Consider the following 26,461-nt stretch of genomic DNA (forward strand, 5'->3'; position numbering starts at 1 on the left):
ACCAGGCTCTCCCCCGAAGATCGAAGCTCTCCCGCAGAGCGTGAGCGCCGAGGCGGGGAAGTGCCTGACCGTGGTCGGCGTCTTCTCCGGAGACCCCGCGCCCTCCGTCCAGTGGGTCCGCTCGGGGCGGACCCTCCCCGACGGGGACAAGCGGTGCCGCGTGGAGAACACGGCCGACCTCTCCACCCTGGTGATCTCCACGGTGAAGGAGGGCGACGGCGGAGCGTACACCCTCCGGCTGTCCAACGAGCTCGGCTCCGCCTCCGCCACCGTCAGCGTTCACGTTCGGTCCATGTAAAAAAAAGAAGAAAGTTAATTTATTCCCCCGTCTCCCGCTTCCAGAACCTTTTTATTTAGAGAATTAGCAACAATAATCGACGTGATAAAGATCTGGATTTCTGTTCCTGTAAATATGAACTATTTTTGTACCAAACTTGACATTAATTTATGCCAAACTAGACTTAAGTCTAAAGTTGTTATAAAATGTGCCATATTGGACAACTATGACTTAGGATTTTTGAACGACTTTTCTGTGACATGTACATAATGTATATAGCCGAATTGAACGGTTATGGGAAATGTATGCATTGTTATTTATGACAATAATATGAACTGAAACTAAATGAAACTGGTTTGACAGGAGAAAGTTCCTCGAGGAACGAATACCCTGTCAAACAGAGCAACTAAACTTTGTGCCTCAACGCTACGTTGACGTCTAAAGATCGCCTCAACAGGTGAGAGGCTCCCTGTTGACGTTATGAAACAAAGACAAAAGTACTGTTTTGGATTCGCATCTGCGAGCGACATTACAGTTTCCTACGAGCTGTAAGACCCCGCGTGCTGTTGGCTAACCCTCAGCTAGCAGCGCGAGCGGCCTTGAGCTCAGTCGTACCGCCACGATGAGGCGAGCGGCTCTGAGTGCGCGCGGCCTGCACTCTCAGCCATTTACATCGTTTTTATTTAAAGAGCGCCGCTCCTGCTCCGGACGGCCGGCTCGGCTTCCGTACACTTAAAACATCTCCTGGCCATTAGAGAGAGGAAGCTGTCGGCTCTGCAGCGCAGGAGCGGCGCCATCTCTCGGAGGATCGCTAGCTAGCTAACGTGTGTTCAGAGTGCGAGTGTTTGTAGCTTTTAGTCGTTTGTCCTCCTCCTCCTCCACAGCGACTCCATCTCCTGTGAGACACGAGGGGCGAGGCCCTGACCTTTGATTGATTGTATTGATCTGTTGATGTAGAACTATATTTCATCCTCCTTGAGTTTTATGCATTTCTGATTTAATAAAGCATGATTTCAGCACTATTCACCTTCTCTCCTGTTTGTGTGTTTGCTGCTAATTTACTGGACAAAGGGTTAAGTTAGCATGAAAGCATGCTGGAGTTAGCGAGCTAACTTTAGCGAGCCAACTAGCAAGCTGCTAAATGAGTAAAATACACAACAGAATGCTTCCTGTTCACGTTATTATGGTCAAGATTAACACGTATCACGTGTTAAACACACACACACACACACACACACACACACAGCATCTGAACAGCATCTGGTGAGTTTCCTGCTTCTTGTGTGTTTTCCTCTGCGGCGGCGTTGTGTTGATGTGTCTGTGGAGCGGTTTGAAGGGGTTGGTGCGGCCGCCGTCAGCTGTTTTCACACACACAAATTAGACTCCAAGTGTGGCTGATTAACTATTACCTGTTTTGGCATGGTCACGATGCTGATGATAATAATAATAATAATCTTTAAGACCACCAACCATGGGACATGATTATAAACCAAACCTCTGTTGGAAAGGTGGAGGTTCACCAGGAGAGGAGGAGGTCCTGGTGAATGACACAGATCATCATAACCCTCTTCTAATCCAGAATCCCTAGTTTCATTGAGATAATAATGCAAAACAAGAGCGAACTGCTCGTAGTCAGAGATGTTTAAGTGTCAACGCCCTCATGTTGTAGATACTTTAAACCACGGCGCTCTGGTTTACAAACAGCAGCTTCTCATAATAAGAATAAAAAAGGATAAAATGTGGATCCTCTGCTCTTTATTCAGTGACGGCCTTCTGTCTTTCCAGCATGTGTCTGACTGTAGGACATGCTGTGTGAGACGACACAGAGAACACAACGGTAGTAGTAGACGTGGTACTTGGTCCCATATGAAAGTATACAATGTGTAATAATATAATATAGTATTTACACCACTGGAAAGTCAAAACTATTGTAGACATTTTACAAATGGATAACAAAAGACACAGCAGATCCAACACCAGGGAACACCACCACCAATAAGCTGCATCTGAAGCATTACACAGGAACTCAGATACGACGCTGCAGAGTCGTGAGAAGTAATAACACGTGGTAACGCTACGTGCTGAACATGGTTCCCTCATTGAGCTCTATGGGAACGATGTGAGGCTTTGACTTTAAAGGCAGCGAGCAGGAGGCTCTCAGCACGCTGCTGACATCTGGGTTTGAAGCTCGAGCTTTAAGTCCTGCTGAGTTCTGAGATCAGATTATAAGGTCTCATCGCATCCTCTGCTAGCTAGTCCTGGTGTAGCTACACCAGGACTAGCTGATCCAGGACTAGCTCACCAGGACTAGCTCGTCAGGACTAGCTGATCCAGGACTAGCTCACCAGGACTAGCTCATCAGGACTAGCTGATCCAGGACTAGCTCACCAGGACTAGCTCGTCAGGACTAGCTGATCCAGGACTAGCTCACCAGGACTAGCTCATCAGGACTAGCTCACCAGGACTAGCTCGTCAGGACTAGCTCGTCAGGACTAGCTGATCCAGGACTAGCTCACCAGGACTAGCTCGTCAGGACTAGCTCACCAGGACTAGCTCATCAGGACTAGCTCACCAGGACTAGCTCGTCAGGACTAGCTCGTCAGGACTAGCTGATCCAGGACTAGCTCACCAGGACTAGCTCACCAGGACTAGCTCATCAGGACTAGCTGATCCAGGACTAGCCCGTCAGGACTAGCTGATCCAGGACTAGCTCACCAGGACTAGCTGATCCAGGACTAGCTCATCAGGACTAGCTGATGCAGGACTAGCTAGTCAGGACTAGCTGATCCAGGACTAGCTCACCAGGACTAGCTCATCAGGACTAGCTGATCCAGGACTAGCTCACCAGGACTAGCTCGTCAGGACTAGCTGATCCAGGACTAGCTCACCAGGACTAGCTCATCAGGACTAGCTGATCCAGGACTAGCTCACCAGGACTAGCTCATTCAGGACTAGCTCATCAGCCTTCACACATTTACATGTAAAACCAATAATTCTCATCTGTTAGCAAATCTAAAAACAGTACAAACGGTAGAAAATCTAAAAAAAACAAAACAGAAATACATGTTTTATCTTAAAGGTCCACTGAACGTAAAATAACAGTATGATCATATTAATGTTGAGGAAAAGGAGGAAATAATAACCATGAACATGAAAATAAAATACAGATCTGATACAGATACAGAAGTGTTATATTCTCTAAATGTTAATAAGGATAATTATTGTAATTAAAGGAGCAGTTACAGGTGTGTCACACATAAACCATCAGCTCACAACTTCCATTGATGAACTCAGCCATTTAAAAACGATTCAGAATATAAATATAAAAGGCATAACATGGAGTGACTTTTTATTCATTCCTGGTTCTTTCTTTTAAAAAAGTGTCTCACCAAACTCATTAAAACAGACTTGGCATTGTTCTACTGAATGCATTTATAAATAATACCATCAAATTATACATTTCATGGATCCACTTTTCAAACAGAGCTTCACTTGTTGGGCCACTTGGATCATTTAAAGACGAAGGACTCACTGGAGCGCGTGAGAAATAAACACCGACGTCTACCGGACTCACTTTTTACTTCCTTCAACCCACGAAGACGCTGTCCGATGACCCTGAACCCAAACCCGACTCTACGATGGGCGCCAAACACAATACAACATGTGTACATGTATACATAGTACATGTACACATGTACGTGTGCACATGTGTACACACACATATATATATATATATATGTATACGTATATATATATACATATATATATGTATATATATATATACACACGTGTATATATATATATATACACACATATATATATATATATATATATATATATATATATATATATATATATATATATATATATATATATATATATATATATATATGTGTGTATATATAAGACCGCTTCGGAGGTGTTTGAAGGCATATTTCCTCAGTTGGCTCAACCGTCATTCACCTTCTTTCTTCTCCTGATCTCGTTCATAGGTTTGAATGATAACGCTGTCAGGGTTCCTGATTAGGTTGTTCGTGGCTGAGGTCACGCAGGTCATGAGGCTCATCGCTTCCTTTCTTCTACACTTCCTCTCTCCCTCCAGCTCTCACATGGCGGTTAATAACTGAACAGAGTTAAAAGAGTGCAAACTAGAGAATAAAGATCAATGTGTTGATCTGTCGAGGCCTCGTGAGCTGACTGCATAGCGTAAAGGTTTTAAGCAAGTCATACAGAAACTGTAAAAGAGATTCCTAAATAAATATCCCCGTTAGTTCTGTACTTTTGTCTCTAAATAATGCTATCTTTGTTTAAAGTGCTTTAAAAATATAACGACTGTCCCAATCCTCTGGAACCTTCTACGAGTCACAGCAGGAGCCCAAAGACATACCGGGAACCAGCTTCCTCCACCAGACCACCTGAAACATGTGTAGAGGTCTTTAGGTCAAGGTTACCTTGACTTAAATACTGCAACATGTTGGGGTCTTTAGGTCAAGGTCATGTCTACAAGTAAGACAAGAAGAGATTGCGGCTTTAAGTTCTACCTACCAAACCCAATATTCACAAAACGAGTCGCAATCGAAGTCTGAACGTCCTTTATCGGCCTTCTGGGTAAACTTGTTGTTAGCTTGTCTCGGCCTTAGCTGTACATAATTGGCCACACCCACTAGCCAGAGACCATTCACAACAGAAGCCAATCATCTAGAAGTTAGGGAATCCCCTCACGACACCACCAACAGACATACATGGGCGTTCACACTCCACAGATGGGTCAGAGGTCGAGCGGTCACCGGACTGGGCCACTCGGCGACAGGTGTCCAGCAGAATCAAGGAGATGTAGAAAGAAGTCCAAGGTTCAGTTTGGTGCCGGGGAAACCGAATGGTGCGGCAGTCAGAACTCCATTTTCCACAACAAAAGAGAAGCAAGACAAAAAAGTGAAAAAAATGAATCTGCTCTCCTTTAATCCAAGACAACTTTAGAAGGAGGTTACTCCGTCGGGCTCGGAGGTCGTGGTCGTGGCTCCGCCTCTGACCAGAAACACAGCCATGCTGGATTTGGACTGATTGATTCTGGGGAGGCCGATGCTTCCTGCTCGATGAAGACCGGAAGGTAAATGGGTCTGGCTGCTGCTGCCGACACCGATGTTGAACCCGAAGTCCGGGTCGAGAGCCGTGTCCGTGGAAACGACCCATGAGGCCGGCCGCAATTTTTTCAGGGTGTATGGAGTCTTGACACGACGTTTTATTTTCTCTCCAGAAGCGCTCAGACTGTCGTTATCCGTCAGGGAAACATCCTCTGAGGAGGAAGAAACCTTTTTAGAGGATTAAAATCTCATGCACAATATTGAATATGTTACTTTGGGAGTTTGAACCGTTTCTGCAGACTTCTATTCTCCTAATTATGAGAAAAATATTTACATTATGGTACTTTTCATTTTGCAGTTCTACAACATCTTGACTCACCTGAGGAGATGCAGGACGAGGACAGGTCCAGGGAACAGGGACGCTCACGCCTCTTGGCTTTGGCCGGTCCCATCTGGGTTTGCAGCACACCTGGAGATCTTGGATCTAAGGCTGGACTTTGCAGAGGTCCAGGTTCTGGAGCTGAAGCCTCTGCTGGGGTTCCAGAATGTTGATTTGCTGAGACTTGAACCTCTAAAACTGAATCTTTTGGATTCACGATTGGAGCTTCTGGATCTGAGTCTGGAGCTTTTAAAGCTTGTACTTCTGGAACAAGAGTTAGGGAATCTGAAACTAGGGCTGTTGAAGATGAGGTTGAGGTGTTCGGGCCTTTCGCTTGTGACGCTGGGGATCCTAGGGCCTCTGGGACTGGCAATGAAGCTGAGCCAGAATCTCCCTGTTCTGGTACCAGTGCCATGGCAGGAGAGTGGACCATCTTTGGGCTTCTGGAGGATTCAGGGGTCAGTGCTGGTTCTACTAAACCGGCTCTCTGGACAGATGGGAATGTGTCTGAACCGTGCCCTCTATCCTGTGGTGCTGGGTCCTGGTCCGATGGATCTCGTCCTGCAGGATTTGGCTCAGGTTTCAGACCGTTGATGCTCCTATCCTGACGGACTTCTGAACCAGGTTCAACCTTCAAACCCTGGATCTTCCCCTTTGATCTCAACGGCGTCCTGTTGTTGTTGTTGTTGTTGTAGTTTGAGCCTTGTCCCGACCCAATGTTGCCAGCTTGTGACTGACGATGCAGAAGGGGAAGGGGCTCGCTCTCAGATGGCGGCTGTTCTCTCTTCAGCAGCGGTTCATGTTCATCTGGACTGGAGTTGAGCAGGTGCATGCATTGGTCGTCCTGTCCTGCGACCATCCCCCCCTCCATCTTGTCCTCGTCCTCCAACTGTGGCCCAGCCGGATTGGATTGACCTCCTCCTGTCACTCTGTTTGTTACCAGGGTGGGAACACTGGCGCTGGAGCCGTTGGCGACCACGAACTTCAAGGGGACTCGACAACAAGTTTCGACACCTCTGGTGTTGGTGTTGTTGGTCACCGTCGTCACCTGGTGGGGCTCTGCAGCAGTGGCCACTGTTACCGTGTTCATTTTAGCAACACCTGTTTCCACCTGAAACACAGGATATTCTGGATTAGTGACGCAAGTCAAATAACTTTGTTGTGACAACATTAGTGATCCTGGGACGTTATGACACCAGAAAGGACCCAGAGCCTTAAATAACCCGGAAAAAAATGCAAGGCCTTGAGTCTTAGAGTTATTTCTTTACAATAATGTTTATTTTCCTGTTGCAATCAGAAGACAACCTCTGGTTCTACAAGGTGAAGCCAAAGCTTCATGTGTTAAAAAAGCTGCATTCTCTGTCCTGACCACCAGGGAGCAACTCCTCTGGTTATATAGAAGTCTATGCTTCATGTGTTAAAGCTGCATTCTCTCTCCTGACCACCAGGGGTTGACTCCTCTGGTTGTATAGAAGTCTATATAAATGACTCTACTTCATGTCTCAATCTCAATCTCTAGTTTCAAGTCTTCTTCAATACAGCATGATGTTCATTTAGTAAATTATGGTCATTTAGAGTCAAACAGACCATAAAGCAGGGGACGCTTTAGGGCGGGGCTACAGAGTCAACTCTAAAGGATCTTTGGTTGTGATTTAATTTGATTAAAGTGAATCACCCTCCAGGTGATGGCCCCGGGTCAGTTTTACATCAAAATGCCTCCTAAACAACTTTCTTGGTCGACAGAAACACCCGAACAGCTGAACGTCTGACATGACCTCCAGAACGGTCCGGTACCACCTCCTGACCCCATCAGACCCGATCCAGCTGTACCTGTCTGTGGTTTGACTTGAGCTTCCCCAGCTTCAGTCGAGAGCTGCTGTCCTTGGTTTTGTGGAGCAGGTGGAGGCTGGTAGGCCTCTGGGGCATGTTCTGCTGTTTGGGGAGGGGCTGAACGGAGGGAGGGGTGTCGACCCGGCCCACGACCCCCTGACCGCCCTGAAGAACCAGCACAGAGTTGTTGACCTAGAGGTAGGACAGGAACAGACGGTTAGGAGGTACATCCAACAGCAGCATTCAGAGAGCCGTTAGGACTACTGCACCTCGGTCTGGAGGATCTGACGGTACAGCAGGCTGGCAGCGCGTTGCTCTGTGGAACCAAACTGTTTCTGGGAATGTTCTATCAAGTTTTCTTCAGAACTTTCTCTCAAGTTCTTATCAACCTGTGGAGACACAAGGTGGACGAGTCATCGACGTGTGTAGCTGAAACAGAAGGACAGGCGGCCAACGACGAAGATAAAGACCTCATTGGGGTCAAGTTTGATGGCCTCCAGGTCTTCTTCTGTCAGCTGCAAACAGACTGGGATACCTGGAGGACAGAGGGACAGTTACTGAGGACACGGCTATCCAATAATTACTGAGGACACAGCTATTCAATCAGATGTCAGTATATCAACATCTGTGTCAGACCAAACAGGACGTCAAGCAGCTGGATGCTGAGAGGAGAGACCGCTAATGCCAGCTAGCTCTGTCCTTCTGACATGCTACATGCTGCATACTATGTGCCGCATGCTACGTGCATGCTAAATGCTGCATACTAAATGCTGCATGCTACGTTATGCATGCCACATGCTGCATGCTACATGATGCATGCCACATGCTGCGTGCTACATGCTGTATTCTGCATTATGCATGCTACGTGCTGCGTGCTGCATGTACGTACTGCGTGCTGCATGCTGTGTTCTGCATGCTGTATGCTACATGATGCGTTCTGCATGCTACATGCTGTGTTCTGCATGCTCTATGCTACATGATGCGTTCTACATGCTGTATGCTACATGCTGCGTTCTACATGCTGCGTTCTGCATGCTGTATGCTACATGCTGCGCTCTGCATGCTGCATTCTACATGCTGCATTCTACATGCTGCATTCTGCATGCTACATGCTGCATTCTGCATGCTGCGTTCTACATGCTGCGTTCTGCATGCTGCGTTCTGCATGCTGCGTTCTGCATACTACATGCTGCATGCTACATGCTGCGTTCTGCATGCTGCGTTCTGCATGCGTTCTGCATGCTACATGCTGCGTTCTGCGTTCTGCATGCTACATGCTGCGTTCTGCATGCTGCGTTCTACATGCTGCGTTCTACATGCTGCGTTCTGCATGCTGCGTTCTACATGCTGCGTTCTACATGCTGCGTTCTGCATGCTACATGCTGCGTTCTGCATGTTACATGCTGCGTTCTGCATGCTGCGTTCTGCATGCTACATACTGCATTCTGCATGATACGCAGCACATAGCATGCATGCATGTGTGTGGGGTATTGTGAGAGAGACACACCAGACTCGGAGAGGGTGCAGAGGGTGGAGGTGGGTGTCACATTGCTGTCTGTAGTGGACGAGCGGGCCTGAGACAGACAGAGAGGAATAATAGATAAAAGGACTATAATTAAACATAATGAATATATTAAATATAATAGATATATCTCGTACCTGCTGCTGCTCGTAGTTGATGGAGTTTCTGTTCTTCTCAGAACCTTCTGCTGGGTTCTTGACCACGCCCACCTGGAGATCCTCTATGTAGGAGGAGGCGGAGCCAACCTGAGGAGGCCAGCGGCCATGTGACGGGTTCCTGAGAGGGAGACCAGAAATGTAGTCGCTTATTAGGGTGTGTGTGTGTGTGTACCTGTGGTTGTGTGTACCTGTGGTTGTGTGTGTGTGTGTGTGTACCTGTGGTTGTGTGTGTGTGTGTACACATGTGGTTGAAAGTGTGTGTGTGTACCTGTGGTTGAGTGTGTTCTGTGCAGACGCTTTTCTGCTTTCTCTTGCCTCTGTTTGCATTTTTCTGCTAATACCTTCTGATATTCTTGTTTTTTCTTCTGTGAGAATCTTTGAGCAGCAGCTCCCGGACACTTGAAAACCACTGGGACTCTATTTTTCTATAGATTTGGCTCGCTATTGCCCTAATTCTGCTGGTTTAAAGATAAATTGCTATAGGCTACATAGCAGCTAAGCTAAAGGCTACTTAGCAGCTAAGCTAAAGCTAAGGAGCAGCAAGATGCCATCTCTCTCCATGGACAACTACTATAAACTCCTGCAGAAGATTGCAGTTTTGGAAACAAAAATCCACCGAATAGAAGTGAACGTGGAGGTAAATGGACTGTGTCAGAATGATACCACTTTACCATGGACTCAAAATCCTGTACAAATGCAAGCTAAGACACAGCTAACTAGCACCACCAGGCCTAATAAGAAACAGGAGGGCTGTGTAGCTGTTAACGAAACCTCAAATGGTAGTCCTCCCTGGAACTCTCTCGCTGCAAAGAGGCATTCACACCCTCGGGATGTGGGAGGACGACTACCAGGCAGAGCCCAGCACCCTGAGATCTCTGATGCGACTGGCTGGCCTGCACTACCACTAGGGATGGGTATCGTTTGGGTTTTTTCCGATACCGGTGCTAAACCGATACTTTTAAAACGATACCGGTGCCTAAACGGTGCCTGAACCCATACTTTTTTATTGCCAAGGCAAATATTATGAACTGTTTAAAGTATACTATAGATATACATAAATAAGTACATACAAAACACACTTCAAACTACAGCTTCAAACATTTTAACTTCAAACTATAAAAATATATATTTAAAAAAAGAACAGACACGTTCAAAAGCTCGTGCTCGTGTCTGCAGCGATCTCTGTGTGCGCGCACTGTGTGTGTGTGTGTGTGTGAGCGCTGGAAGCCCCGCCCCCTCGAGCCCCGCCCCCTCGAGCCCCGCCCCCTCGAGCCCCGCCCCCTCGAGCCCTGCCCCCTCGAGCCCCGCTCTGCATGCAGGCGGACAGAGAGCAGAGCAGCAGTGTGTTCTGATCCGCACTATTTTAATAATCGTTTTTAGCGTGCGGGCACCTTGCTACCTTTTTAGTATCTATATACCGTGCAACTTTACAGAGTAGTGGAAAAAAAAAAGTATTTAAATCGGCTCAGGCACCGGAAGGAAGCACCGAAATCTGCGTTGCTTTTCGGTCCGGTAGGTACCGGACATGTTGTTCTCGGTACCCAACCCTAACTACCACACAGGCAAAATTCCTCCTCAACCGCGATACGCAGCTGGACACAGCAGAAAACAGCTGGGAAAAGTAAAACCAGCAAAGAAACTCCACAACAACCAAGCCTACAACTTAAAAACAGATTCGCTCCACTGTCGCAGGATCCTAAATCTGATGATCTGGATAAGCAGCTGTCTTCACAAAGCAGGGTAAGAACCGAACATAAAAGGCCGCAGGAAAAGACTGGGCCTGAGACTCTGATTGTTGGAGACTATGCTGTAAAAGATGTCCGAACGATGTGCAGCAAGAATACCTAAATACTCTGCTTTCCGACAGATATGGTGTCTAACATGAGAGATAAAATCCTGGACATCATGGCTGACCATCCCACAGTGAAAAACCTCTGTGCATACGGGAAGCTGTGATATTGTGAAACAAGAGTCTGAAGTTCTGAAGCGAGACTTTATTGACTTGTTAAACACAGTCAGCTCTGTCAATGCTGAGGTGTTTATCAGTGGCCCTCTTCCACCAGCCAGGAGAGGAGAGGAAAGATTCAGCAGGCTGTTGGAACTGAACAGATGGCTGTCAACTGCATGCACTGACCATACAGTACATTTTATCAACTGCATGCACTGACCATACAGTACATTTTATCAACTGCATGCACTGACCATACAGTACATTTTATCAACTGCATGCACTGACCATACAGTACATTTTATCAACTGCATGTACTGACCATACAGTACATTTTATCAACTGCATGCACTGACCATACAGTACATTTTATCAACTGCATGCACTGACCATACAGTACATTTTATCAACTGCATGCACTGACCATACAGTACATTTTATCAACTGCATGCACTGACCATACAGTACATTTTATCAACTGCATGCACTGACCATACAGTACATTTTATCAACGGCATGCACTGACCATACAGTACATTTTATCGACAATTTTTACATTTTCTGGGAGCGTATACATCTTTTTAAGGCAGATGGAGTTTGCCTGAACAAGTCAGGGGTAAAACTCTTCACCTCTAACTTATTTTTCTTCCTGCGCCACTCGTCTGTTCCCACTGCCAAGGACAGGAGACAAGAGGAATCTAAACAAGAGATAAACACACAGCATCGCCGTGGAGACCTCATGGGAAGGAAACCAAAGGAGAGCCAAGAGGAGGAGTTTCCACCCTCATCATCAAGGATTGATATCCCTCTCGGAGAGGACGGGTCTTTACTTCCCTCACCAGATTATTTTAATAATCGATTAATCGGTTGATTATTTTTTCGATTAATCGATGAATCGGATAAAAAATGTTTTTATCAAAAAAGCGTTCATTTCCAACCCTTTATTCAAAAACAGAAGTGACCTTGAGAAGTGATCTTCAGAAAGCACAAACAGGTTGCTCCTTGAACATCCCTGAGCTGTTAATTAAAACAACAAAATGGACTAACTCTAAAAACATACACATGTATGCTTTACATCCGCCAAATGTGAGCCCTTTTTACTGTAATTGATCCCTCCAGAGGCTGCATTTACATACCCTGCTTTATCAATATGTATGAAATACTGGGACAGAGGGAAGCTGTACTGCTCCATATAGAGCGTCCTCTTCCTTAAACTCTTTCATTCTGGGTCTCTTATGACCACGACGTCACGTTGTTGGCTAAGCCCAGCTACGTGATTTGCTTCATTCTACTTTGAGTAAAAAAATTAAAAAAACCTGCAGCCAGATCCTCCGGTGAGCCGGTTTAACGTTAACGAGTGACAGCGTGAACTGAACCAGACCGGGGGGTGACGGCATGTTTCACCACGTTACGTTTTTTTACAAACAAGACTGAACTGTAACGGAACATAACGGAACTTTAACGACAATACACAACCAAACACGTTAGCTAACGCGATAGCAAGCTGACTAGCTTCATTAAAAACAAGTTGGAGGAACATGAAGACGCTGATTGGCCAAGACTCGACTTGTCAAAGATCTTCTATTTTTGAGAAGATCACGACCTCAGCTTTTCTCGTGTCTCAGTCCAATATCAGAAACGCTGGCCGGCCAGTTGCTCTGCTCTTTTTTTTTTTCTTCTCCGCGACTTATTGCCCGGCGTAATAATCGCGCGACACAACGAATCGATAATGAAATTCGTTGCCAACACTTTTGATAATCGATTTTTATCAATTTTATCGATTCGTTGTTGCAGCCCTAGCCCTGTATGAAGTTAGCCTTCTTAATTCCTGTCCTGACTTATCGAAAAGGAAAGGTGAGGCTGCGAAGAAACATTAGTAAATCTGCAAATTTATCCAATTTAACATTCATTACTCGTCAGCCTGTCGAAAGAAATAGGGCAAATATAGTTTTATACACATTAAACTTAGCTTTATTAAATGTCAGGTCTCTGTCAGGAAAAACATTTTTAATCAATGATTTCATTATTAGGCACAAATTTGATTTTTTGTTTTTAACCGAAACTTGGTTAGACCAAGATAACAGTGCAGCTGTTCTTATTGAATCAACACCTCCCAACTTCAGTTTCATGAGTGAAACAAGAGCGCATGAGAAAGGAGGTGGAGTTATATTTTATATAATGAGTCTCTTCAATGCAAGCAGATGTCTTTTGGTCATTTTACTTCCTTTGAATATGTGGCTCTCAATTCCACGCAAGTTTTATTCCTCAACATTTACAGACCACCTAAATACTGTGCAACCTTCTTTGATGAGTTTACTGAACTGCTGTCTATAATCTGTATTGATTTTGATTGTGTTGTCATTGTTGGTGATTTTAATATCCATGTTGATAATCCCCAGGACAGAGGGTCTATAGAGCTATGTGGTGTCCTTGATAACTATGATCTGACTCAGCATGTAACAGGTCCCACCCACAACAAGGGGAACACTCTAGACCTAATCATCACCAAATAACTGAGCATTTCCAAGGTTGCTGTCTCTGATCAGTCCTGTGTTTTCTTTGAGTGCAATCTCCCTGCACACAAATGTCCAAACCAAGGTTGTGACAAAGCGTTACATCACTGAAAACACCAGTGAACTATTTATTCAGAGGTTCTGCTCCACACCAGGCCTCTCTTGCATCTCAGTCAATGAGCTTGTGGATGGCTTCAATTCTAAAGTTAAAAATGTTATTGATGCCATTGCACCCACTAAGGTGAAGGTTGTCTCGGTAAGAAAAGATCCCCTTGGAGAAATGCCACGCTGGTCAGAATAGAGAAAAGAGAGGGTCGGAAAGCTGAACGCAGGTGGAGAAAAACTAATCTCCAGGTTCACTGTGGTATCTATAAAGAGAGACTTCACAATTATATGTTGGAACTTAGAAATGCAAGACAGGCCTTCTTCTCTGACATCATAACCAAAAACAAAAACAATACACGCGCCTTATTTGCTTCCGTGGACAGGCTAACAAACCCTCCGGTGTCGGTAACGGCTACGCTCCAATCCACCTGGGCATGCAATCAATCTGCCTCCTATTTTGCTGATAAAATTCAGAGAATTAGACGAGCAGTCGGTGGCTCCACACCAACCACAGGATATGTGTTGTCCCCATCTTTAAATAGCATCCATTCAAATATCATGACACAATTTCACTCAATTAACCAAAGAAGCCTAGAAGACATTATACAACATCTGAACACATCCTCCTGCTGCTTGGATATTCTACCAACACACTTTTTAAAAAATATTTCACACTGCATGACCGCTGATCTTTTACAAACTGTAAACACATCCATTCTCTCAGGTGTCTTCCCACAAGCCCTAAAAACTGCAGTTATTAAACCACTTCTAAAGAAGGCTAGTGTAGACCCCGAAATATGAAAAACTATAGACCAATATCAAACCTTCCATTCTTAAGTAAAATAATGGAAAAAGCGGTTTTTCAACAGCTGAACAACTTCTTGGCCGAAAATAACTGTGTTGATGTCTTCCAGTCCGGCTTTCGTCAGCACCACAGTACTGAAACTGCTCTTGTTAAGGTTTTCAACGACATCACTTAAACACAGACAGTGGCAGAACCTCAGTCTTAGTATTACTGGATCTCAGTGCTGCATTCGACACGGTTGATCATGACATACTACTAGACAGACTGAAGTCTGGTAGGACTCTCTGGAGCAGCACTTAACTGGTTTGAATCCTACTTGAAGGACAATACTTTGTGTCGGTAGCTAATTACACATCAGAGCTGACTAGGATGACATGTGGTGTTCCCCAAGGTTCAATACTGGGGCCTCTTCTGTTCAACATCTACATGCTTCACTGGCTCAGATTATGAAAAACAACAAAGTGTGTTATCATAATTATGCAGATGACACACAACTCTACATAACTATATCACCAGGGGACTATAGTCCCATACAAGGGCTGGCTAAATGCATTGAAGAAATCAATAACTGGATGTGCCAGAATTTTCTTCAATTAAATCAAGATAAAACAGAAGTAATTGTTTTTGGTCCCAAGGACGAACGATTGAAAGTCAGCGCTCAGCTTCAATCACTGATGTTAAAAACCTCAAACCAAGCCAGAAATCTAGGTGTAGTTATGGATTCAGACCTCAACCTGAACAGCCATATCAAGACAATTACAAAATCAGCCTACTATCACCTGAAGAATATATCAAGGGTTAGAGGACTTATGTCTCAACAGGATCTGGAGAAACTTGTCCATGACTTTATCTTCAGTAGACTGGACTACTGTAACGGTGTGTTCACAGGTCATTTATCTTCAGTAGACTTGACTACTGTAACGGTGTGTTCACAGGTCATTTATCTTCAGGAGACTTGACTACTGTAACGGTGTGTTCACAGGTCATTTATCTTCAGGAGACTTGACTACTGTAACGGTGTGTTCACAGGTCATTTATCTTCAGTAGACTAGACTACTGTAACGGTGTGTTCACAGGTCATTTATCTCCAGTAGACTTGACTACTGTAACGGTGTGTTCAGAGGTCATTTATCTTCAGGAGACTTGACTACTGTAACGGTGTGTTCACAAGCCATTTATCTTCAGTAGACTTGACTACTGTAACGGTGTGTTCACAGGTCATTTATCTTCAGTAGACTTGACTACTGCAACGGTGTGTTCACAGGTCATTTATCTTCAGTAGACTGGACTACTGTAACGGTGTGTTCACAGGTCATTTATCTCCAGTAGACTGGACTACTGTAACGGTGTGTTCACAGGTCATTTATCTTCAGTAGACTTGACTACTGTAACGGTGTGTTCACAGGTCATTTATCTTCAGTAGACTTGACTACTGTAACGGTGTGTTCACAGGCCTCTGTAAAAAGTCAATCAGAAAGCTGCAGCTGATTCAGAACGCTGCAGCTGGAGTCCTCACTAAGACCAGGAAAGTGGATCACATCACTCCAGTTCTGAGGTCTTTGCTCTGGCTCCCTGTCAAACAAAGAATTGACTTTAAAATCCTGCTGCTGGTTTATAAAGCACTGAATGGTTTAGGGCCTAAGTATGTTTGTGATCTGCTGCTACCTTATGAACCATCCCGGCCCCTCAGGTCGTCTGGGACGGGTCTACTTTCTGTTCCAAGAGTCAGAAATAAACATGGAGAAGCAGCGTTCATCTTTTCTGCTCCACATATCTGGAACCAGGTCCTGAGAGCTGCAGGTCTGCTGAGACCCTCATAGACCCTCATAGACCCTCATAGACCCTCATAGACCCTCAGCTCCTTTAAGTCCACAGTGAAGACTTTTCTGTTTGCTGCTGCCTTTAACTGAACCAGATTCAATTACTGCATCTCACTACTGCATTTTATTTCTTAAACTGCACTGCAACTTTTATTTTTTATGTTGCTTTTCATACTTTTATTTTGCTTTTTGACTGTTTTAATGTTTTCTTAACTGTTTTTAAATCTGCATTATGTTTTGATGCTTTTAATGGTTTTATGTGAAGCACTTTGAATCGCCTTGTTGTTGAAATGTGCTATACAAATAAACTTGCCTTGCCTCTATCTGTGGTTGTGTGTGTGTACCTGTGGTTGTGTGTGTGTGTACCTGTGTGTGGTTGTGTGTGTACACATGTGGTTGAGAGTGTGTACCTGTGGTTGTGTGTGTGTGTCTGTGTGTGTGTGTGTGTGTGTGTGTGTGTGTGTGTGTGTGTGTGTGGTTGTGTGGTTGTGTACCTGTGGTTGTGTGTAGTCAGCAGTGTGAGTTCACACAGCCTCTCCTCTGCACACTGAGCGGTGAGTCGAGCTTCAGCATCCTGATCCCAACAGTCCTCCATCGTCTCCTTCAGGGAGCGCAGCGCCTAAAATACACAAATACACAAAGTACTACTGTCATCATTACAACCCTATATTAGTACACATATAGTATGTGTACAACACCTTCACCCAACACAAAAGTTAACAGGTGAGGACAGGTAAAGACAGGGGAGGTCAGGAAAAGACAGGGAGGTCAGGAAAAGACAGGGAGGTCAGGTAAAGACAGGGGAGAACAGGTAGATCAGGTGAGAACAGGTAGATCAGGGGAGGACAGGTAAATCAGGGGAGGACAGGTAGATCAGGGGAGGACAGGTAGATCAGGGGAGAACAGGTAGATCAGGGGAGGACAGGTAGATCAGGGGAGAACAGGTAGATCAGGGGAGGACAGGTAGATCAGGGGAGAACAGGTAGATCAGGGGAGAACAGGAACACTAACCAGACTGTTCTCTTTCCAGGTTTCAGGGAATCTGGGTCTGAATTTCTCTCTGACGACGAGGATCTGCATCTCTTCAAAACTAGGATGATTCCCGAGTTCGGCCTGAAACGCCAGCTGGTACTCTGGTACTGCTTCACCTGTACACACCAGGTACATTATACTGTGGTACTGCTTCACCTGTACACACCAGGTACATTATACTGTGGTACTGCTTCACCTGTACACATCAGGTACATTATACTATGGTATTGCTACTACTACTGAGCAGTCGTTGGTGGTCCCAGGTAAGGCCTGCGTCTTGTGGCTCACCTGGGCTCAGGTGGGAGCACCTCCTAAAGCTCTCCCAGTACAGCAGCCCCAGAGCGTAGACGTCCACCTGCTTCAGCGCCGACTCGCAGTCCCGGAGGTTCAGGGCTCCGCCCAGAACCTCCGGCGCCATGTAGCGCACGGTCCCCACCTGCAGACACACACACACACACACACACACACACACACACACACACACACACACAGTGAGCCCTGATCCCACCTGTCTTTACCTGTCCTCTACTTGTCCTCTACCTCTCCTCACCTGTCCTCTACCTCTCCTCACCTGTCATTTACCTCTCCTCACCTGTCCTCTACCTGTCTTTACCTGTCTTTACTTGTCCTCTACCTCTCCTCATCTGTCTTTACCTCTCCTCACCTGTCCTCTACCTGTCTTTACCTGTCCTCTACCTGTCTTTACCTCTCCTCACCTGTCATCTACCTCTCCTCACCTGTCCTTTACCTCTCCTCACCTGTCCTCTACCTGTCTTTACCTGTCCTCTACCTCTCCTCACCTGTCCTCTACCTGTCTTTACCTGTCCTCTACCTCTCCTCACCTGTCCTCTACCTCTCCTCACCTGTCCTCTACCTCTCCTCACCTGTCCTTACCTCTCCTCACCTGTCTTTACCTGTCCTCTACCTCTCCTCACCTGTCCTTACCTCTCCTCACCTGTCCTCTACCTGTCTTTACCTGTCCTCTACCTCTCCTCACCTGTCCTCTACCTGTCTTTACCTGTCCTCTACCTCTCCTCACCTGTCCTCTACCTATCTTTACCTGTCCTCTACCTCTCCTCACCTGTCCTCTACCTGTCTTTACCTCTCCTCACCTGTCCTCTACCTGTCTTTACCTCTCCTCACCTGTCCTCTACCTGTCTTTACTTGTCCTCTACCTCTCCTCACCTGTCCGCTACCTGTCTTTACCTCTCCTCTACCTCTTCTGTCCTTTACCTCTCCTCACCTGTCCTCTACCTGTCTTTACCTGTCCTCTACTTGTCCTCACCTGTCTTTACCTGCCCTCTACCTGTCCTCTACCTCTCCTCACCTGTCCTCTACCTGTCTTTACCTCTCCTCACCTGTCCTCTACCTGTCTTTACCTGTCCTCTACCTCTTCTCACCTGTCCTCTACCTGTCTTTACCTCTCCTCACCTGTCCTCTACCTCTCCTCACCTGTCCTCTACCTCTCCTCACCTGTCCTTTACCTCTCCTCACCTGTCCTCTACCTCTCCTCACCTGTCCTTTACCTCTCCTCACCTGTCCTCTACCTGTCTTTACCTGTCCTCTACCTCTCCTCACCTGTCCTCTACCTGTCTTTACTTGTCCTCTACCTCTCCTCACCTGTCCGCTACCTGTCCTCTACCTCTCCTCACCTGTCTTTACCTGTCCTCTACTTGTCCTCACCTGTCCTCTACCTGTCTTTACCTGTCTTTACTTGTCCTCTACCTCTCCTCACCTGTCCTCTACCTCTCCTCACCTTCCTCACCTGCTCTAGCTGTGGGTGGAGTCACCGGACCTCACCTCAGAGATGGACACGGGGTCGTCGTCTCCGGGTCGACAGGGCCGACTTCCTGTGAGCCTCATGGACAGACCGAAGTCCGCCAGCACGCAGGACAGATCGGCCCGGACCAACACGTTCCTACTGGTCACGTCCCTGTGGGCCACCGCTGGTTTATACTGGTCTGAGGAGACAGAGAGACCAGTCTGCATACTGGTCTGAGGAGCCAGAGAGACCAGTCTGTATACTGGTCTGAGGAGCCAGAGAAACCAGTCTGTATACTGGTCTGAGGAGCCAGAGAGACCAGTCTGTATACTGGTCTGAGGAGACAGAGAGACCAGTCTGCATACTGGTCTGAGGAGCCAGAGAGACCAGTCTGTATACTGGTCTGAGGGGATTGCTCCAGACACGGGAACATATACTCATACTACTAATAACAATAACAACAGCAGGTGATTTAATGATGTCATGATGGCAGCAGGTGATTTAATGACGTCATGATGGCAGCATGTGATTTAATGATGTCATGATGGCAGCATGTGATTTAATGATGTCATGATGGCAGCATGTGATTTAATGATGTCATGATGGCAGCATGTGATTTAATGATGTCATGATGGCAGCAGGTGATTTAATGATGTCATGATAGCAGCAGGTGATTTAATGACGTCATGATGGCAGCATGTGATTTAATGATGTCATGATGGCAGCATGTGATTTAATGATGTCATGATGGCAGCATGTGATTTAATGATGTCATGATGGCAGCAGGTGATTTAATGATTCATGATGGCAGCAGGTGATTTAATGATGTCATGATGACAGCAGGTGATTTAATGATTCATGATGGCAGCAGGTGATTTAATGATTCATGATGGCAGCAGGTGATTTAATGATGTCATGATAGCAGCAGGTGATTTAATGATGTCATGATGGCAGTAGGTGATTTAATGATGTCAGCAGATGATGCAATGATGTCATGATAGCAGCATTTGATTTAATGATGTTATGATGGCAGCAGGTGATTTAATGATGTCATGATGGCAGCATGTGATTTAATGATGTCCTGATGGCAGCAGGTGATTTAATGATATCATGATGGCAGCAGGTGATTTAATGATGTCATGATGGCAGCAGGTGATTTAATGAAGTCATGATGGCAGCAGGTGATTTACTGACGTCATGATGGCAGCAGGTGATTTAATGACGTCATGATGGCAGCAGCAGGTGATTTAATGACGTCATGATGGCAGCAGCAGCAGGTGATTTAATTATGTCATGATGGCAGCAGGTGATTTAATGATGTCCTGATGGCAGCAGGTGATTTATTGACATCATGATGGCAGCAGCTGATTTAATGATGTCATGATGGCAGCAGGTGATTTAATGACGTCATGATGGCAGCAGGTGATTTAATGACGTCATGATGGCAGCAGCAGCATGTGATTTAATGACGTCATGATGGCAGCAGCAGCAGCAGGTGATTTAATGACGTCATGATGGCAGCAGGTGATTTAATGACATCATGATGGCAGCAGGTGATTTAATGACATCATGATGGCAGCAGGTGATTTAATGACGTCATAATGGCAGCAGGTGATTTAATGACGTCATGATAGCAGCAGGTGATTTAATGATGTCATGATGACAGCAGCAGCAGGTGATTTAATGACGTCATGATAGCAGCAGGTGATTTAATGACGTCATGATGGCAGCAGCAGCAGCAGGTGATTTAATGACGTCATGATGGCAGCAGGTGATTTAATGACGTCATGATGGCAGCAGGTGATTTAATGACGTCATGATAGCAGCAGGTGATTTAATGATGTCATGATGGCAGCAGGTGATTTAATGACGTCATGATGGCAGCAGCAGCAGGTGATTTAATGACGTCATGATGGCAGCAGGTGATTTAATGACGTCATGATGGCAGCAGGTGATTTAATGACGTCATAATGGCAGCAGGTGATTTAATGACGTCATGATAGCAGCAGGTGATTTAATGATGTCATGATGGCAGCAGGTGATTTAATGACGTCATGATGGCAGCATGTGATTTAATGATGTCATGATGGCAGCAGGTGATTTAATGACGTCATGATGGCAGCAGGTGATTTAATGACGTCATAATGGCAGCAGGTGATTTAATGACGTCATGATAGCAGCAGGTGATTTAATGATGTCATGATGGCAGCAGGTGATTTAATGACGTCATGATGGCTGCAGGCATGAGAGCAGATAGTTCTTTTACCGTATGATCGTTTAGACCGGTTAGTAGTTTTTGTGTATTTTGTTGCTCAAAATAAAACCGAAGAAAAGGAAATGAACGATCTCCTGTGATGCGCCTGGGAAGAGGAACTCAATGTCTGCAGCTCTTTAGCGGCTTAATGAAAACAACGGTGCTACAACAAAAACAATAATAACAACAATAATAACAACAACACTAATAACAGACCTCCTCTGTAGAGTTCGGTGTGCAGGAAGGCAAGTCCTCTGGTCACACCGTGAGTCATCCTGCAGCAGGTAGACCAGTCCACTGTGTGGACTGACAGGTAGAGGGACAGACAGCCCTGAGACAGACAGACAGTTTTTGAGTGAATGTCTTGAACTTGATGAAGAGAACTCTTTATACACCTAAATAATAAATAATACGCGAGAGAGGCGGACAAGCTAATAATTACTGACTGCTCCAGAAGAATGCTGTGTGTGTGTGTGTGTGTGTGTGTGTGTGTGTGTGTGTGTGTGTGTGTGTGTGTGTGTGTGTGTGTGTGTGTGTGTGTGGCTCCAGACAGGAAGACCTCAGCACAATTACAGGATTACAGGAGACTCAGACCTCGGCCCCCTACAGGCTACAGAGAGCACTACAGCCTTCCAGCTGGCGGTGGACATGTGCAGTTGGTCCTGCAGGTGGCGCTACAGGAAACATGGACTCATTCAATGTAAAGGGTTACTAACCATCTGATAACGTCAGTTATCTCTACTCTATTAATGCTAAACAGAATCGGGTGTATTTGTATAGAGCAGCAGAGTGAGTACTTCTAGTCTTACATGGGGGTAGTACTTCATGAGGATCAGGGGAGATACTTCTAGTCTTACATGGGGGTAGTACTTCATGAGGATCAGGGGAGATACTTCTAGTCTGACATGGGGGTAGTACTTCATGAGGATCAGGAGAGATACTTCTAGTCTTACATGGGGGTAGTACTTCATGAGGATCAGGGGAGATACTTCTAGTCTTACATGGGGGTAGTACTTCATGAGGATCAGGAGAGATACTTCTAGTCTTACATGGGGGTAGTACTTCATGAGGATCAGGAGAGATACTTCTAGTCTTACATGGGGGTAGTACTTCATGAGGATCAGGAGAGATACTTCTAGTCTTACATGGGGGTAGTACTTCATGAGGATCAGGGGAGATACTTCTAGTCTTACATGGGGGTAGTACTTCATGAGGATCAGGGGAGATACTTCTAGTCTTACATGGGGGTAGTACTTCATGAGGATCAGGGGAGATACTTCTAGTCTTACATGGGGGTAGTACTTCATGAGGATCAGGAGAGATACTAGTCTAGACTTACATGGGGGTAGTACTTCATGAAGCTCAGGAGAGATACTAGTCTAGACTTACATGGGGGTAGTACTTCATGAGGACTAGGAGAGATACTAGTCTAGACTGACATGGGGGTAGTACTCCATGAGGACTAGGAGAGATACTAGTCTAGACTGACATGGGGGTAGTACTCCATGAGGACTAGGAGAGATACTAGTCTAGACTTACATGGGGGTAGTACTCCGTGAGGACTAGGAGAGATACTAGTCTAGACTTACATGGGGGTAGTACTCCATGAGGACTAGGAGAGATACTAGTCTAGACTTACATGGGGGTAGTACTCCATGAGGACTAGGAGAGATACTAGTCTAGACTGACATGGGGGTAGTACTCCATGAGGACTAGGAGAGATACTAGTCTAGACTGACATGGGGGTAGTACTCCATGAGGACTAGGAGAGATACTAGTCTAGACTTACATGGGGGTAGTACTCCATGAGGACTAGGAGAGATACTAGTCTAGACTTACATGGGGGTAGTACTCCATGAGGACTAGGAGAGATACTAGTCTAGACTTACATGGGGGTAGTACTCCATGAGGACTAGGAGAGATACTAGTCTAGACTTACATGGGGGTAGTACTCCATGAGGATCAGGAACTCCGGCCGCCCGTCGGTCGCCGTCCTCTCGTCGGCGCTCAGGAAGCGGGCGATGTTGTCGTGCTGCAGCAGCGGCAGAGCGTAGATGGAGCGCTCGCTGGAGAAGTTCTGCCGGTTGATGGAGCTGAAGAGTTTGACGGCGACGCAGCGCTCGTTAAGACAACCACGAAACACCGTGCCGTACCGACCCCGACCAATCAGCTGTCAGGAGGAAGAGGAGGGGCATGAGAGCTCTCTACCTGCTCAGGTACTCTGTTCTCTACCTGCTCAGGTACTCTGTTCTCTACCTGCTGGTGAACATTGTGTGTGTGTGTGTGTGTGTGTGTGTGTGTGTGTGTGTGTGTGTGTGTGTGTGTGTGTGTGTGTGTGTGTGTGTGTACCTCCAGTAGCTTCAGGTGATCCAGGTCAACAGTGTCTGTGTTTGCTGCCTCCATCACATCCAGAGCCGACAGGTTGTGTTTCTGCTTTCCTGAATACACAGTTAGTATTTATTATTAGTGAGTGTGTGTGTGTGTGTGTGTGTGTGTGTGTGTGTGTGTGTTTGTCTCTATGTGTGTGTACCTTTCATCATGCGGTATCCCAGGAACAACGCCACAATGACGATGGCTGCTATAGCGACGGCTACCAGGGCGATGAGCGCCGTCTCCTCCCGCCGCAGTGGCTCGTGATCTGTAGTGATGACGATGACATCACTATGACATCACGATGACACCACTATGACATCACTATGACATCAGTATGACGCCACTATGACATTAGTATGACACCACTATGACATCACTCTGACACCACTCTGACATCACTCTGACATCACTATGACACCACTATGACATCACTATGACATCACTCTGACATCACTATGACATCACAACAAGAGACTCAGACGGGAGCCTTCTGCTCGGCCCGTACAAGGCCTGTGATTAGTCGGTTCAGAGAGACCTCACCTGTCTGTCTGACGCGCTGCCCGTCTGTCTTCATCGGCCTCAGGGCCGGCTTGTCGGCGGTGGGCGGAGCCTCCGTGAAGTTGGCGTTGCAGAGGTCTCGGCTGCAGCAGCAGAACCTGTAGCTGCCACTCTGCATCGCAGGGGGAGCCACCGCCACCAGGCAGCGGCTGCCATGACACTCCTGCTGGCTGCCGATGTGAGTCCAGCAGCCTGGAGGACAGGAAGTAGTAGTGTGAGTGTGTGTGTGTGTGTGTGTGTGTGTGTGTGTGTGTGTGTGTGTGTGTGTGTGTGTGTGTCTCACCTTGCTTGACCAAGTGTATTTCCCCGTCTGGTCTCTTTTCCCACAATCCATAGCAGCGGGAGCCGCGGATGCAGCGAACCGTGCCGTTTTCTCGCACTACGCCTCGCAGCTCATTGGTCGGTCCGCTGTGAGACTCCGCCCCCTGGAGCTGGTCACTGAAGGCACACTGTCTGTCCTCTGACTGTAGACCTGAACACAGAGGGGTAGTCTGACTGTAGACCTGAACACAGAGGGGTAGTCTGACTGTAGACCTGAACACAGGGTTCTGCATCTGGACTCGTGCTCTTGTTCAGTATGAGAACCAGGACTAGTCCAGACCTCCTGCCTTCAGATCAGGACACACTGTGCGTCCTCTAGCACCACCACCAGGACACACTGTGCGTCCTCTAGCACCACCACCAGGACACACTGTGCGTCCTCTAGCACCACCACCAGGACACACTGTGCGTCCTCTAGCACCACCACCAGGACACACTGTGCGTCCTCTAGCAACACCACCAGGACACACTGTGCGTCCTCTAGCACCACCACCAGGACACACTGTGCGTCCTCTAGCAACACCACCAGGACACACTGTGCGTCCTCCTGCTATAAAATGTCTTTGTCCTTCACAGGGTCTGACTGATCCCCGAACTGAGCCGGAGCCACACTCACTGTTTAGTCTACTGTAAGACACACACACACACACACACACACACACACACACACACACACACACACACACACACACACACACACACAGAAAGAAAGGTGTGGAATGTGTGTGTGTGTCTTATCAAACACATCACAAGAAAAACACAAAACCTGACACAGACTGGCTGACGACTGTGTGTGTTTATGTCAGTCATTGTGTGTGTGTGCGTGTGCGTGTACGTGTGCGCGCGTGTGTGTGTGTGTGTGCGTCATGAGTTAATTGCTGAAGCGATTAGTTAAGTAAACAGGAATGTGAGCCGTGTTCCTGTAACACCCAACTCACTCATGTGAACTCACACCAGCATGCTCGGAGTTGAAGTTCTTCTGGTTTCTCCTGGTTGGACGAGAACCGCAGCTAAGCTAGGCTAACAGTTTCCCTCTGCTTCCAGTTGTTGTGCTAAGCTAGGCTAACAACTTCCCCATGCTTCCAGTCTTTGTGCTAAGCTAGGCTAACAGCTTCCCTCTGCTTCCAGTCTTTGTGCTAAGCTAGGTAATAAACAGTATGATGAACTGACCAGTGACGGCAGGCAGCAGCAGGACACACAGACACACTGTTAATGAAGCTCCACCCACAGCGGACATGTTGGATCCACCTCGCAGGTTCGAGTCCCTGTAGACGTCACACTGACAGACGGGCCTTTATCACTGATCCTGGGTCAGATTCATCTGAAAGAAGACACAGAGAGGAAATAACAGACTTTTACTTTTAAAGAGTTTAAACAGTTTTTACATTAAATCCACTTATGGGGACAAAGTGTAAGTCCATCCAGGATCTGGCCCTCTTCTCGGGGATTGGCTCATCCCAGTGCTGCTGAAGGTCACTGTGGTGGCAGGGGTGTGGTTAGCGCAGCTGGAGAGGGGGGAGGGGAGAAGCGACTCAGGGAACAGGTGTCGAGATGAAACCTAAGTGGCCTCAGCTGGAGCAGGTGGTGTGTCTTGCCTACATAAGGCATGAGAGGCACAGTCTGCAGGAGATGCATGTGACAATAAAGCAGTTACCAACGCATGGGTCTGCCTCCCAATGGGTGACCCTCCAATGGGTCTGCCTCCCAATGGGTGCCCTTCCAA

General features: G+C 46.6%; 2 protein-coding genes across 2 annotated transcripts in view; one reads left to right on the top strand and one right to left on the bottom strand.

Moving 5' to 3' along the window:
* Nucleotides 1–1,299, top strand: part of LOC306741702 (titin-like) — a gene marked incomplete at its 5' end in the record, with an annotated part of 162,411 nt that extends 161,112 nt beyond the window's left edge. The window contains one exon of the mRNA XM_079224017.1: nucleotides 6–1,299. Coding sequence (XP_079080143.1) covers nucleotides 6–298 — 293 coding nt within the window. The 3' untranslated portion in view covers nucleotides 299–1,299. The remainder of the gene's footprint in view (nucleotides 1–5) is intronic.
* Nucleotides 1,300–5,250: 3,951 nt separating this feature from the next.
* On the bottom strand, nucleotides 5,251–26,400 carry LOC306741762 (bone morphogenetic protein receptor type-2-like; the record flags this gene model as incomplete). Its single annotated transcript, XM_079224079.1, has 20 exons — nucleotides 5,251–5,570; nucleotides 5,738–6,848; nucleotides 7,568–7,759; nucleotides 7,837–7,956; nucleotides 8,038–8,102; nucleotides 9,075–9,141; nucleotides 9,227–9,365; nucleotides 16,933–17,057; nucleotides 17,450–17,586; nucleotides 17,759–17,906; nucleotides 19,271–19,431; nucleotides 21,703–21,817; nucleotides 23,426–23,656; nucleotides 23,836–23,924; nucleotides 24,017–24,124; nucleotides 24,400–24,609; nucleotides 24,701–24,889; nucleotides 25,909–26,003; nucleotides 26,172–26,243; nucleotides 26,393–26,400. 20 exons carry the CDS (start codon nucleotides 26,398–26,400, stop codon nucleotides 5,251–5,253), a joined length of 3,702 nt encoding a protein of 1,233 aa, XP_079080205.1.
* Between the last annotated feature and the right edge of the window lie 61 nt (nucleotides 26,401–26,461).

The sequence above is a fragment of the Taurulus bubalis genome (genome assembly GCF_910589615.1).
Source record: "Taurulus bubalis genome assembly, chromosome: 1".
Classification (NCBI taxonomy): Eukaryota; Metazoa; Chordata; class Actinopteri; order Perciformes; family Cottidae; genus Taurulus; species Taurulus bubalis.